We start from the raw sequence: 16,687 nt of genomic DNA on the forward strand, positions 1-16,687 counted from the left end.
CAGCACAGAATTGTAGAAAATTCTTCAATTCAGTCTTAATTTGGAGGTCCTTTTTTATTAAGGATGGCATAGGACCGAGCATCCAAATTAACACTGACTTAAGAATTTTCCAAAAATTTGCACAATTTTTAACTTCAAAACAATATGGTCTTACAGCCTAAGACATGGCAAGATTTCAGACCTCCAATACATGTCATTCGATGAAGAATGAATGGACTCTCTAAATGAATCAACTGTGACACCTATGTTCGGCAGAGAATAGAATTAACAAACCCTTGAAAGTGTAAACATCTTTTCATAATAAAATAATAATAATCCTTGCATTTGATACAACGCTTTTCATGTCTTCTAGATATCTCAAAGCGCTTCACAGAATATACTGTAAAGTGAATTGACTGTATATTTGTGGGCAAAACGCAGTTTTAACATATTTGTTAGTTACACACTGATTTCACACATAATAATTTCCTCCTGTTTAATATGGTCCATTCAATATTGTTATCAAAAAGGGGAAGAATCCGATCTGTAAAGAAGTTATTGTGTGGTTCTGAATTTTCCAATTTATTTGGTTATAAAAGTTTTTTCTGTATTGTCCCAGTGGATGTTAAGAGTTTTGCACTTGAATGCATTAATAAATACACAATTTATGCAGAAAGTAATGCATATGAAGACGTTAATTTGTTTTGTTGTATTCAAGTTTTCTAATTTTCAAGAGCTACAGAAATCAGTATTTATTGTGTTATATTGTGTATAATCTTCAGCTACTACCAAATTATAATCAGAATACTTGGCCAGTTTGTAATGCGCTCTGCATTCATAGGGCAAAGAAACACAACCAACTGTGAGAGATGTTGAATTGTGTCATTTAGGTGTCACCCTTGCTCAGTTGGTAGCAGAGTTGTTTCTAAAGTTGTGGATTCAAGCCTCGCATCTCTAGTTGAGCTCATAGTTCCAGGCAGACACTCCAGTGCCATCGACCAGATGTGCAGTTTGAAATTTAGCTCAGTGCCCAGCAGACTGCCAATGTGCTGTGGCCTGAACAAGCAGCCAGGAGGCTGTTAGAATGAATACCAGTGGCTGAGGTCCTGGCAAAGTAAAGCTATCAGGAAATATGGAGAAAAAAACAGTAAATAGGATTACATGACCTGACATGATTAGTTGCAGAAATGGCTCAGTGGGCTGAATGACTCCTTCTGCTCTATGTATCTACTATGAGTTAGATGTCTTGTATTTTGCATTGAGATTAATAGTAACATTGTAGTATTTCAGTGATTCTGGCTAACCATCACTGCATGGAGTGGGGTTCAGGCTCAAATTCATGTTTGATAGGCATAGAGGGACAGAATTTCACTTGGATTCAGATATGCTTGACATCCTTAGTGTTTCAGGTCATCTCAAATGTGGCAGATTTGTAATATCAACCTTAGGTTTGAGGACGGGTTTCATTAAGTTATTTTAAGAACAACAGAAAAACAACTTCAAAGTTCAGGCAGAATTCAACAATTTGTCGAATTCTGGAAGCTCTAAAATATTAAGAAAATAGAGCAAGTCTAAACCTAGGTAGAATTTCTCACCAGATACAAGTTTAATCCTTTCTGGAGACAGACGAGGGTCAATAAGAACTGAGTCACCTGGATGTTCATTTCTTAGAATTACCGGACAAAAAAATTGACTGGTTTTGTTATTTTGTTTTCATCGCCTTGGGACGTCCTTCTAATGTGAAAGGAGCTATATAAATGTAAAAATGTAAAAATAATTGTTATTCCATCAAAAATTCTATATATTCATTGGAGCCATTTTTAATTTGCCAAATTTTTCTAAGTCTACATTTAATTTGAATTTACTAAAACAGCAGTAGTAATAATAATAATCCTTGCATTTGATATAGCACTTTTCACGTCTTCGCGACTTCTCAAAGCGCTTCACAGAATATGCTGTAAAGTGAATTGACTGTATATTTGTGGGCGAAACGCAGCAGCCAATTGCACACAGCAGTGTCCAACAAACATTCGTGGATTGAAAATGACCAATTTATTTTTGGTTTTTTTGGAGAGATTATTATTAGGCGTGTAGAGTAAGGAAACTTGCCCAAGGTTTAGCCCTGCCTGGAAATGAACCCAGGTGTCTCGCCTGCAAGGCGAGTGCTCTAACCACTGAGCTACAGGACTCCACCAGTACAGTACCAGTAACCAGTACATCTACAGCTCCCAGCGGGTCAATGAAGGACTGCATATATGTAATTGGTTTTACAGTCAATTAACCTCTGCTTCATACGCAACAATTTCATTAATAGTGTTTCATTTTAAGAAAGCTCCTCCCCCCCACATAAAGAATGACTGTAATATAATGAATATACATTATAAATCCTCACCACAATATTGTGGGGAAAAATAGTAATATTGACTGTCTTACTGGGGAATCATCCTCGTGAGGTACTCGTTCCTCTGGGTCTACAATAATACTTGTGCTGGGACCCCGAGGAAAGTGTACTATAATAATGAGGCCCCATCAGATTTTTATAGCATTAATTGGGTTATGCCTTTGAATGATCATTTATAACTCTCTTCAAATTTAGATTGTTAAGATAGCATGTATCACCATAAGAAGTAAGAAAATATTTGCACAATGCAGTGCTATTTACCACACTTTCTTTGAATATTTTGTCTTAAGATCATAAGCAAGCCGTAGAACACAGTTGGAATGCTGTGTGCTGATGTAGTTCAGAAAACGCATGATCTAAGCAGATGATTCTTACCTTTAGGCTCAGTGCTCTGGATTTAATAGTCAGTGGGAGGAGTTTAATAATTAACATGGAGACAGTTACAAGTGCCGAAAAATTTACAACCGAGACTGATCTCAGTTGTAAATTCTTTGGCACTTGTAACTGTATAGCCATAGGGCTCCACAAGGCTAAATTGGTGCAATGTGACTGTGGAGAAAAATGAAGCTGTAACTTTTGTAAACCGTAATAATAATAATAATCCTTCATTTGATATAGTGCCTCCTCGCAGACAGGTACTGGTTATTTTATGCAGCATGCATACTACATACTTTTGAAGTCAGAATTGGCATGATCTTGACAGAAACTTGCAACCAAATGGAGATGTAATCTAAACTGGAGCTATGATGCTCAGGTCATTTCATGAGCAAAGTGATTCACACTTACGTGGTAAATGCATGGTGGATGGTAAGAGAGGAGCAAAAGGTTCCTTCCTCCAGCCATGATATAATAGAATGGCAGAACAGGCTCAAGGCGCTGAATGGCCTACTCCTGTTCCTCTGTTCCTGTCCTTGTTTTGATTTTCAGATCCCTCTATCTCTGCATAACTGTGCAGTCTTCTCCAAACCCAGGTGCCTGTCCATAACCTTTCCTCTCCTGAATTTGCTCTACTGCTTGTTCCTCACTCCTTTTATCCCACTATCGGTGTCAAGTCTTCAACAACAACAACAGCAACTTGGATTGAAATAGCGCCCTCCACGCCGGACGGCCACTGCTCTCTGGATCGCTTTTCCACAAACCTTTCACATTTGACTTGTGCAATGGCCTTCAACAACCTCTTGCAAATGTATCCCTTTGATTACCTGGGATCAACACAACCAAACTCCTTCAACGAGCCTCGCCTCCATGCTCAGTGACCCTCAATATTATATGAAGCCTTTTAAGAAGCTTATCCTACATGAAAAACACACTATAAGTGATAGTTGTTATTGTTAATTTGTGTCACAATGGTACATTGCATAAAAGATATCCTGCATGTGTTCCAACGCCGTAGGAAATATAGGAAAACAGGAACAGGAGGAGGCCCTTCAACCCATTGAACTTGTTCCACCAATTTTAGATTTTGGCAAATCTTTTAATCCCAATGCTCTGCCCTTTTTCCATTAACTTTATAATACCTCAACTACCTAAGTATCTATCCTTATTGATTCCACTGTTACAATTTTCTGGGGCAGAACATTCTACATCTTCAGAAATCCTGTGTGTGAAGAAATGCTTCCTGACTTCAGTTCTAAACATCTTTGCTCTGATTTTAAGGCTATGGCCCTTGTATAACGGATCCCGCCAACAAAGGGAAGAGTCATCCAGTATCCAACCTGCCATTTCCTTTCAATAGTTTAAATACTGCAATTGAGTCACGTCTTAACCTTTTCTACTCTAAGGAATATAACTAGTCTATCCAACTTCTCAAAATCAAACTATTTGCTCCTTGTCACTTATTGCTAATATCTTTATGAGAGACTGTCTTGAAATGCTATTCAACCACTGCTGCTGCATATGGATTACTAAAGCAATGGTATTTCACAAAGCATTTATCATTTTTTCCAAACTCTTGTGCATAGAAAAAGGACACGACACCACACAAATTTTCCCAGCTTCAGCATCCACCGATTAATATTCAAACACTCCACATATAGCACAATTAACATGCCATTAATCTTTGTTCACCATCACCAGACTTACAAGTGCAGTGTTGAATATTTAATTATTCTGTGATCACTGGTCATGGAAGGTCACTTCAAGACTAAGAAAACATACGTGTGGGGACAAAAAGGCTTTGTGTGCTGTGAAGTACTGGGGAAATTCAACACTGATTCTATAGTTTCATGAAGCAAAGAGCATTTGTGATCTGCTTCACAAAACAATTACAGTAAATCCCTAGCTTGCTGGACTCGGGGCATACAGAATTCGAACCTAGCCAGACCAGGCTCGGAACCGAAAAATTAAAAAGAATTTCTGCGGGACGTCGGGTGGACTGCCACCAGCTCACACTCCTAGCACGTGCCAAGTAGTGCAGAGCAGCCCCACATAATTTTTTTCCCCACCTCATCGTCTTTGCTAGATTTCATGGTGGCCAGGGATATCGACTTTGATTCAAATTGTTTGAATTCCGTGAGCAGAAGCTAGCTTGTTCGTGCTTAAAAAAAAGCACAGTGCCAAAAAAAGCCGGTGAATGCTGGGGCTGCTATTGTAACTACACAATTTCGCCCACAAAATATAGTCAATTCACTTTACAGTATATTCTGTGAAGCGCTTTGAGACGTCTCGAAGATGTGATAAAGCGCAAATGCAAGGATTATTATTCTTACACAACCAGAAATTCTGGCTCACCAGACTGGATCTTTCTTCCATTAGTCCAGCCAACAGGAAGTTATCTGTATTGTACTTTGTGTGTTAACACAGAGTTTGAGGCAGCAATATAAAGCAGCTTTGCACTTTAAAGATTTACTCTATTTCTCTGCAAGAAATTAATGTTAAAAGGTCATCCAGATTTCATTCATAATTCTGACCAAAATTAGTAAGATTAAGTCTTCATATTGCAATATAATAGTTGTGGTCCTGGAGGGAAAAATGAGACTTTTCATAACAGATTTGATGTGACAATCATTACATCAAATCTGATATGAAATGATGCATTTTGGAAACACTTGTGTGCACTCAATTCCGTATAGTAATTTTTTAGAAAAGACTAAATTATGCAATGTGCAAGATGATGTTAGAAATTGGACTAAATCGTTCAAAGGAATTGAAACAATGTCAATATAATTTTAGCATGAGTCTGAACCACCAGAATAGGAGACCCAATGGGCAGTTTAATATTTCATCCAAAAAGTCGGCATCTCCAGAAATCCATCAATTCTTGTATCACTGACACTAACTTTTATTGTAAAGGTAAATCGTTCCAGGATTGGGATTTTTTTCCAGTGAATCAATTCCTTGAGCAAAGTCCATTTCCAAAAAATCTCACGGAGTCTCCCATGTTGACAGTTAAAGAATGTTCCTAGTGCAGCACACATAACATCTCTTTTTCTGTGTTTTTTTTTCTTAGTTCTTAATCAAAGAGAAAAGAACAAAATGGGATCAGTAACCCTCTGATGCTCTTGGGTTTCTCACTGGCTGTGTTTGTGTCTATAAACCTAGTAACCCCACCTGGAGCACATTTGCTCTCTCTCTCACTCTCTCTCTTCCCTTTAAGTTTCTCCTGTTACCTTCTGAGCAGATACTGTTGGGTATGAATTAATGACTGGCCTTAACTCTTTGATAACTTGCACAAAAAACTGCTTTTAATCTAATTACCCTAGATAGAGACCATCAGTGGATTATTCAAGCATGTCATTACAGCACATCTAACTCCATTCACACCCAATATCCACAAATATATCTCCAATGAAGTTTGCTGGATAATGAACAGAAGCAGGAGCCATCACTTTTTGGAAGATTTTGCACTGTTTAAGACATTTTGAGTCCATGGGCTCTTTAACAGGCTTTTTGTGTTGCACTGATGCCACCTGGAGTGCAAATATAATGTGAAACTCCTTGTACAGCAAAGCCAAGTAAGATTATACCATGAATAGCAGAAACATTTACTGAAACAGAATCTAGACTAAGAATGCTGACCAAATAATAATGTGGTCACTCAATCCACGACTGTTTGTGGGACACTGCTGCCGCGTTTCGTCCACAAAATACACAGTCAATTCAGTTTACATTATATTCTGTGAGGCGGTTTGAGACATCTCGAAGATGTGATAAAATGCTATATCAAATGCAAGGATTATATTATTTCAGTGTGGCGGTTTGAGACATCTCGAAGATGGATAAAATGCTATATCAAATGCAAGGATTATATTATTTCAGTGTGATACTGAAGGATTGTTGGATTGCTGGAGATGCCAACTCTGGATGAAATGTTAAACTGCCCATTGGGTTTCCCATTCTGGTGGTAGAGGCATATGTTTAAAAAATGTCTTAACATTGTTTCAAAGAGCGAGAAGTTCTCGAGGTGTTGTGGAAAATAATGCTCCATAATCTGAATTCAACAAAAGCCAGCCTCAGAAGTCATTCCGATCAGTGCATTTTTGGGACATCAAGCCACAATTTTGCCACCACACTTGCTCTGGTTCAAATAACAATTTATTATATCAAGTGCTTTGTGATGTAGTAAGTGTTAAGTCTCTTTATTATCATTTATTACTAGAAAGTTTGCTAGTGTCAAGTGTACGACTATTGACAAGCATAGGAATAATCAATAGTTTAATTGAGGAAAGGGAACCTGAATTAAAAAAATCTTTGAAGGTTTGCCTCTTAAACGCTTTTTAGTGCTTCCAAAGGTAACACTGCCCTCTAAAGGTAGAGTGCTTCATCAACCATTAGGAGACGAGTAAATTCAGTTCATTTTCTGAACAGAAAATGGCTAGATTAAAATAATATAATAACAGTAATCATTGTACTTGATACAGCTACTTGTCGAAATGCCTCAAAGTGCTTCAGAGGATTTTACTATAAAGTGTAGTGACTGTATTTGAGGGCCAATAAAGAATCATTAGTAATAATAATAATAATAATCCTTGCATTTGATATAGCGCTTTTCACGTTTTCTAGATGTCCCAAAGCGCTTCACAGAATATACTGTAAAGTGAATTGACTGCATATTTGTGGGTGAACGTGGCAGTCAATTGCGCACAGCAATGTCCCACAAACAGTTGTAGATTGAAAATAACCAATTTATTATTGGTTTTTTTTTGGAGGGATTATCATTAGGTGTGTGGAGTAAGGAAACTTGCCCAAGGTTTCACCCTGCCTGGAATTGAACTCAGGTCTCTCACTTGCAAAGCGAGTGCTCTAACCACTGAGCTACAGGACTATAGCATGAGGTGCTTTACAATGATGTGAATTTTTTTAAACTTCTTAAGATGCAAAAAAACAGCTATTGTTACCTTTGAGACACAATAAAACCTAGCTGAGAACCAAAAAACCTGTCACCAACTGGAAAAATGCCTCTTCGTGAAACCTGTCATGGCTATTCAAACACAATTTACTGGGCGTTGCCACCACATAGTATAATAGTAATAATATATAATAATCCTTGCACTTGATATAACGCCTTATCACGTCTTAGAGACATCTCAAAATATCTGTCCTTTCAGGACTTTTAGAATATCACAGTGGCATGAATGTTGGTGGAAGGCAGTTACTAACATAAATGCTTATATAATAATAATAATCCTTGAATTTGATATAGTGCTTTTCCCGTCTTCTAGACGTCTCAAAGCGCTTCACAGAATATACTGTAAAGTGAATTGACTGCATTTTTGTGGGCAAAACGCAGCAGCCAATTACTTTTCATTCAAAGACCTTCCTGTCACAAAACCTCTCATGGCATTGTTGCTGCAACCATGCCCTGTGCTCTCACCTCAACCTAAAATGCTTGGCTATGTCCTCTCGACATGAACGACACTATATAAACTTAAATTGTTGTTGTTGTAAAATAGTACACCTGGAGATTGAACCTTTTTACTATGCTCCTGAGCATACAGTTTAAGGGCACGTAGGTGAACCGATGAATCTAACCCACGGCCAACCTTGTTGACCCTGTCAGTCTGAGTAGCAGATTAAATGAACTTAAAAACTCCCTTTACAATGCACAACAATTCTGCTGCTCCCCATACCTTTGGTATCATGACACGGGCTGCTGTCCCTCAATATGATCTACATGAAATACAATTCTCTCCTGAACAAGTTATCCCTTTGTTTCTGGACTGCCTGTTTTCGAGCAATAAGGTAGAGGTCTCATCTTATCCCTGCCATGGGCTAAATATTTGCTTTAAAAATTCCAGACACATACCAGGACCTCCTGTACTAACATTTGCACATTTCTGCCCTATTTCTTTTATTGTGTAGTTCATCCTCACCATAAAAATAAGCTCCAGGTTCAGATCTTTTTCATCCATGATAGTAGTTGACGGATTTAATACTCTCAAGCAGATTCTATCTTGTTCAAAAAATACCTCTTTCTACCTGAGTGAAGTCTGTCTGCCAGTTCCTGGGGAAACCTGAATTATGAGGCCAAGTGTGTTGCGAGCAGTGAGCCGTCTGATATAGATTATGCTGATAATCCAAAGCACAATGTGCAGCCTTCAAGAAGTCAGGCAGCAGCAGGTTGGTTTCCAGACAGGAACATAAGATGTTCTTATCACAGTCTGAATCTAAGAAAATTCTTTGCTATAAATGTAGTGAGTCTATCATCCCTTCTTCTGATCTATGAAAAAAAGATTCACTGATTACACGTAGTCCCAGTTGGACCATCGTAAGTGTGAGCAGAAACTTTGCTTAATCTGGAGCACATAAGTAGGCAATGGGATGTCTACGCGGAAACAGACGATACACAAAGGTCATGGATATCATATAGTTAATTTTAGCCTTATTGTCAGGGTTAATGATAATCGTTGCTCCTCATCACATTATTGAGATGTCTCCGAACACCTCACAGAAGTTACTGTGAAGCCTAGTGACTGTGTACCTGTAGGTGAACTTGGAAGCCGATTTGTGCACAGCAGTGTCCCAAAAACAGCCATGAAGTGAATGACCAATTTTATCTTGGAGCTTGTTGGTCAGGACAGGGAGAACGATAACGCACAATAAAGAGATCTTGTTAGAGTGTTTCCTAAAAACACAGTAGAATCTTAACTTGAGTTTTGGAAGATGTGGAAGTTCTGTGAAGACTCACTCATTAGAAGAGTTAGTCAATCAGAAAAGCAAAAGTTATTTCAATGATGACGAGGAGCACAATACAATACAAAATTACATTTGTATAGGGCCTTTCACATGGGAAGACGTCCCAAGGTGCTGGACAGTCAGGGATTTGGACCCAGACAGGGGGGAGGTTGGGATCAGGGATGGTAGGAGGGCAGCCAAAAGCACGGTCGAAGAGGACCTTGAGACGTGCCTTGAAGGTGGCAAGGGAGGGAGTATGGTGAAGAGAGTGTGGGATAGAGTTCCAAAGGGTGGAAGCAAAGAAGCTGAAGCACACATCCAAAGTGGGTTCCACCACAAGTGCAATTGTGAAGGACACATCTGAGCAGGGCTAGTGCAACTCCAAGATAAGTGATATTTCAAAAGTGATTTGATAAAGCCACCATTCGATCTCAAAGATCAAAGTTACGTCAGTGTAATTGACTGAGTTACAGAGGCTGTATGATGGAATTTAATACACATAAGAAAGCCTTGAGCTCCCTAACTATTAAAGGGTGCTATCAGGGAGAGCTGGATGGTTGAAAGGCACATGTGGGTGAGTGAGGTGTTGCAAGATACTTGAAAATTACTTGATTCAAATGTATGTCTGGAGAAAAAAAATGAACTATTTGGAATAAAGTTGGAGTTGAAAAGTAGAATTGAAAGATTATTCTGATAAAAGGAACATCCTTCTGAGTACGTCTACTGTTGTATATAAGAATGGTGTACAATTTGGGCGTATTTTACTTGATTTTCTCATTTCATTCTCAGCAAGATATTCCATTCCAAACATTTCTGTTATTTCAACGCATTAAAGAGTGATGATAGCTCTTTTAGAGAAACTACACAGTTAAACTGTGTGTATACCCAGGCCAGTTTCAAAGGAAAGCTCGTTTCAAGAGATTTACGAATTTATGCAGGCTAATTAACCACAGTGCTTAGGGGAAAACCAATTAGAAAAATAGAATCCGACATCTATTAAAATAAAGCCCACAATGACACTATATTCTTATTTGATGTGGGACTTGACTGTACTCCTTGTGGACTTATGTGTCCAAAGATGCCTTGCTGCATGTGCCATCTTAGACTGGTTGTGGTGGATCAATGATCGATTGTCGCTGGCATTACAGTTTCAACAGATATGGAAAACTTGTTATTCGAGGATATACACAGAATCATAACAACCAAAAAAATGCAAAGCCACCCAGTGCCACTTCAACCTTACCTGGTGCTAACTGCAGCCCTTCCTGTGCAATCTATACATCTGCAAAAGCAGGTACCTCTCTCGATCCAACCTGTAAGACAGAGAAAGCCTGGAAGGTGTCGAGACATTTCTCACGATTCAGCAACCAAGTGATCACACAGTGTTCTGATTGGGAATTCCACTGTCCCATCTACCTTTGACATGTGGGTAGATATATATGAAGTAACCTCTGACCATTGAACATGTTGACCTACAATGTGCAGAAGTAAAAGCCTGCGACTCCAGAAAGTGACAGCGCTAATAATTCCTTTACTACTGCCTTTACAGGGATTGATAACAGGGCAACCCCATTATAATGTGATTGTCTGGGTCCTATATCTCAAACACGCATTATAACAGTGTGTGTAAATGGCTAACTACTGGGCCAAAGGTCACTGCTGACATTACTTTCTGTGCAATTAACATGCATGCAGTATGCCACTGATCTCACTTCCTACACGCTGCACAGGGTGTTCAGGAAACGATATAAGCAAAGGTGAACTGCTGACCTGGAAGATTAGCCTTTTTTTAAGCACAGGATGCCAGCTAGTCACCACTGAAAAAATAGGTGTATTTTGCATCTTGTATGATGGACTTATGTTCTAAACGAACCCTTGAAATGTATAAGATTCATCATTCACAATGAAGCTTTGATGAATATGTGCATGCTCAAATGTTTAGTTAATTCATCAGTGCTTCCCATTTTGGTTGATTTAAGTAAACAAGGATTTAATCATCTTTGCAATTGTAGTTTTTGCTGTCTTTTTTATTTGAACTGCAATTATGGGCAGATAAATCATCACAATTAGTCTGACTGTATATTGCTCAATGTTTCTCTTGTTCAATCTCTTTGATAATATGCCTTTCCACAAATGTAATAATCCTTGCATTTGATATAGTGTCTTATCATGTCAAAACATCTCAAAGTGCTTTACAAAGTTTATCTGTAAAGTGAGTGACTGTGTATTTGGTGGCTTATAGGTTTATTATTCACAGAGAAGGCTCTAAATAAATCCCTAAACTCAATGCTGCCCAAAGCAACAAACCTTTTTCTCATTATAACAAAGGGTTATTGAAAATGTGCAGAAACCAGTTTGAAGGAACCCTAAGGAATTTCAAGAACCCTTGAGAGGATGCCAAGCAGTTTCACAGACAGTACTGTTGGTAAAGGCTGATGCAGCAAATTTTCTTAGGTCCGTCAATAACAACTGGAATTTCTCTTGTGCAACCTGATGAGTTGAGGAGCTAACAATAAACACCCCAATGAGCCTCAGTAAAGTACTGGTTGAGTTGCGAACTAAGTTAGCCCTCAGAGTGGAACTGATTCTGATTTATCTGAAGTTTTATCCGGTTAATATAGTGGAGTCCATCTTGTCCCTGAGGAAGGATTCCTTTCGCCAAGTTACATGGATGTTGCACCAAGATTGATTCACCTTACTTGATTTTATTTTGTCATAAATATTTTGGGATTTTTCCTACCTATGGTGCTTTTTNGGTTCTCTGGGCATCAAAATCAAATGTGAAAGGAATGCTAAAAACAAAAATTCTGCAGGTCTTGGAATGTGTAGTAGAAGTACTACAGTGTAGTAGAAATGTCCACATTTTCCATAGGTGCAGTTTTGATACATTTATTATGATCAGCACCAGCAGATTGTTATAATCTACGACTTCCATTATTTGAGTAAATGTGCACCCACAAAACACACAGTGACTGCATTTTACAGTATTTTTCTGCGAGGTGCTTTGGGGCATCCTTCCGACATGAAAGACGCTATATCAAATGTAAAGATTATTATAAATCTATTTGAATGTTCAGATTCAATGGAATACAATCTGCCTTCCTTGAACATCACACAATGACACTTCAGTGTTCAGATCTCTACCCATCATGTTCCTCAACAGAAATTGAACTGGGGAAGAGGTCAGCCCACAAATTCATGTAATCCCCCTTGTATAGGATCCGAGCATCCGCTATTAAGATCATGGACCTTGATGTTCTTGGTTAGTAATATTTACTCAACTGTAACTGTGCACTACTCCAGATACACCACAACCACAGTACATTATTCCATATTTGTGTGTGTATGTGCATGTGTCAGGGTAGAAAATAAAACTCTAATCTGAATATCACTGACAATCTGCAAATACTCCTCCACGGTTCTGAACAACTGCTGGCCTTCATCAATAGTGGTCCTACTCGAATAAATGCAATTGTAAATATATTGCTCAACAAACTGATTTAATCTTCCCACAGGATTTTTCTTTAACTTTATTGCATACATTAGATATCATATTAATTTAAATTCTTGTAAAAAGTTACATTGCACATACAATTTTATTGTGGACGGTGGCAATGTTATTTCCCTATCCTCGCTAATTTCCCATCTCATTTTTCCTTTCTATGAGGGTTCAATTTCATGGGCAACAGTCCTCTGCCGGTACCTTTACCCAAGGGACCACTAAACAATGGGAGAGCTTGAGGTTACGTTTTTAAACCAAGGCATTGTTGAGCCAGGAAAGGAGGAAGGTTAAAAAATAGTTGACAATAAAATCATGGTAGATGATCCAAAAACAATTTGTAGTATGTTTCCCTATTTTTTCCAGCTGTCCAAATTTCAAGTACATTCAGTCCATATCTCCAGTAAACAAATGGATTGTCTACTCAAATATCACTGACAACTATGACGCTCCTTAGTGTTTATATGTGTGGAGTCCTGTAGCTCAGTGGTTAGAGCACTCGCTTTGCAAGCGAGAGACCTGAGTTCAATTCCAGGCAGAGGGCGAAACCTTGGGCAAGTTTCCTTACTCCACACAGAGCCTAATAATAATCCCTCCAAAACCAAAAACAATAATTAAATTGGTCATTTTCAATCTACGACTGTTTGTGGGACATTGCTGTGCGCAATTGGCTGCCGCGTTTGCCCACAAATATACAGTCAATTCACTTTACAGTGTATTCTGTGAAGCGCTTTGGGAAGTCCTCCCAACGTGAAAAGCGCTATATCAAATGCAAGGATTATTATTATTATTATATACTCTCAAATAGAATGCATTCCTCTAAATGAGAACTGACAAAACTGATTGTGTACTTTCGAATGTTGCTCAGATAAAGCTTGGAAATAACAGTGTGAAAATAGCACAAGCCAATATACTCCTGGGCTGCTCTGTAAAAGTTCCCTTTGATCTTGGCAAGAGCTTATTTACAGCATTAAGCAACTAACAAAATGCAAGTCTCTCATTCACTTAGCTTTCTCAGTATTGTTTCGCACACAAATATACATTCAATTCACTTTACAGTATATTTTGTGAAGCACTTTGAGACGTCCAGAAGACATGAAAAGCACTATTTCAAATGCAAGGATTATTATTATTGTTTAATTCACAGTTGTGTTTATTTTTAAATGGACTATTCATAAGACAGACATTAAGGAATGATTACTGCAACAGAGTTATGATAAAGCGTATGAATTTTATTGAAAAATATTTTCCCAATGATCACTGTATACAGAAGCAATCAGTTATTTATTCAAACCGATTTTCATAGAACTACTACTGTGAGTTTATTATTAGTAATTCTATAAAAGGAAACAAACTTAAACCACATTTTCAACAGCAAAGTAAACGCTTCTAAACATGAATTCATATCTCGACCAAAACGTTACACAAAATTACACACCTATGAAAATACATCTATTGCTTGTTTAGCTACTGTTTTTAATAGATCAATTGATAGTGCAGAAAAAAAGTTCCCCCTCCCCCTCCCCCCAACATGTCTGTACAAAAGTTTAATATTTACCTGAATATCACTCCATCGATGTATTATCACCAAGATCACAATCCACCCTGGATTTATAATGCTGGTACATCATTATAACCTATTGTACACAGTATCAATAAAAGATCAGTCAGTGCCCTCTCGCAGAGTTGTACACGTAAACAGTACCTAAAGATTCAGGAGAGGCGCAATGGAGCAGAGGCCTACAGTAAGCACATCATTGGCTATGGGGTACTGTACTAACCTGCTTAACAATTCTGACAATTTGGCTACATGATCCTCAAGGTCCCAGAGAGTTTGGTTTATTGGGATACCTACTATCCCGAAAATAATTCCAAAGCGACATTGAGATAACTGTCATTGTTCTCACACTGCAAGAACAAAAGTTCAGAAAATATAGTCGTAATGCAACTTTTTGTCAAAAAGCTTAAACATCTTGGCAAACAAGTTTCCAAAATTCTAAAGTGCATTTGCTATACAAGCATAACATAAGTTAAGCACTGCACATCCACGTACAAGTAATTGGACTATGGAACCACAGTTGGTTACCTCTGTCAATGCATGATCTGCCAGATATTAATTAAAGACAATCCACACATTGGGGTCTAAAATGCAGCAACTTGTAATGAGAATCCGCTTGGCAACAACTCCCAAGTTGCAAAAAAAAACCACATTCCATCCAATAATTAGAAATGCATCACATGGATTTCTGACCTGGAAATCCACTCTGGAGATATATGTATGTTGGACACAGTGACCAATTCCTACAGGTCAGCGTGACATACCTCTTGTGGTGGAAGATTTTATTGCTGCAATTTATACTCAAAAGTAAAGTAGTGATGCTACAACTAACTGCTCCTGTGTTACTAATCAGGTGTCTAAAACAACACAATCTCAAATGGGATTGCTTAATTAAGGAATGCCCTCCAACACAAATTGTGAGGCAGTGTGATGTACTTCCGGTTGCTGGACAGAAACCTGACTTGAATGTTAGTTAAGGTGTTCCTCAGTTAATAAATTCCCTTTGAAATTGTCACAATCTTAGATCCCATCTGTGGACACTTTTGAACTGCGTTATTTCAAAAGCCCATACTTACATCTTGCTTTACCATATTGAATTGAGTTGATACGGCTGCAGAAGTTAACAGATATACCGCTGACATATGTGGTATATAGTACAGCTTACACATACAGGACTTAACAGAAAAATAGTAATAGTAAAACTTGCTAATTGCTCTAGCAAATCTGATTCACTACAAAAGTGTATCAAATGGTGTGCACTACTCAAATATTTAAAATTTTTACCCACCTTTAAAAATAAACTACTTTTCACCTCCTAATAGAAAATGTGAAATTCTTTATATCCTTGCTTACTTATTGTGCTAATATAAGTCCCACAAGAATGATATATAGGGGCTGAAAGAATGTGGTGCCTGAACCTTTATATTTACTATTACCCAGTATCTGAACACACCTAAACTGTGCCAGTAAAGAAACGCTTTAAGGTTTCTATGCTCTGTGTATTCAGGCCAAATCTATTATTATAGTTGTAATTATTAGTTGTAATGTCAGAACCTTTGTGTTTCCATTAACGGTCTATATTGAGAGTGATTGGTCTAGAAAATGCTACATTGGACAACTCGAGAGAGAGAGAGAGAGAGAGATTTCAGTGGGCATTGTTCCCCTTAGGGTCACCATTGGTTCAATGCTATTTTTGTCTATAATAAGTTAGGTATGCTTTTAATGATTCCGGTAGTGGGAGACTCATAATTCTCTCTCTCAGCAGACTTGGGGTAGACTCTTCCTGCTTGAGACCTTCAGAAATTTCTTTTTCCTCCTCCTCCTCCTCTTCTTCCTCTCTGTTCCCTTCTTCCATTTTATCATCCTCGTCGCTATCAAATGGCTGAGGAATTAACTGGTTGCCAACAAACACATAAGTATCAATTCTGCGCCTCCGGAGCTTCTTGCGTTTCCGCTTTGGTGGGGCCCTCGGAGGAATGCCCCTGGCCTGGATCTCCTGATTTATCAAGTTTCTAAGATTGCGCCGAATGTAAATTCGTGCCAAATCCTGAAGGCATCGCACAGATGCTGACGCTAAATAAAAGGTAAAAGGAAGCATATAATAATTCCACCAAAGCTTTAATGCAGTGAGTTGGAC

At 38.2% G+C, this 16,687-nt stretch overlaps 1 protein-coding gene across 3 annotated transcripts in view; it reads right to left on the reverse strand.

Moving 5' to 3' along the window:
- Positions 1-14,203: 14,203 nt before the first annotated feature.
- The window catches only part of pcmtd1 (protein-L-isoaspartate (D-aspartate) O-methyltransferase domain containing 1), a 33,783-nt gene continuing 31,299 nt past the window's right edge, over positions 14,204-16,687 (reverse strand). For all 3 annotated transcript variants that reach the window (XM_042331785.1, XM_042331781.1, XM_042331782.1), the window contains one exon: positions 14,204-16,623. In XM_042331785.1, the coding sequence (XP_042187719.1) occupies positions 16,238-16,623 (386 nt within the window). In that variant the 3' untranslated portion in view covers positions 14,204-16,237. The remainder of the gene's footprint in view (positions 16,624-16,687) is intronic.

The sequence above is a fragment of the Callorhinchus milii genome, unplaced genomic scaffold, assembly GCF_018977255.1.
Source record: "Callorhinchus milii isolate IMCB2004 unplaced genomic scaffold, IMCB_Cmil_1.0 Scaffold2, whole genome shotgun sequence".
Taxonomy (NCBI): Eukaryota; Metazoa; Chordata; class Chondrichthyes; order Chimaeriformes; family Callorhinchidae; genus Callorhinchus; species Callorhinchus milii.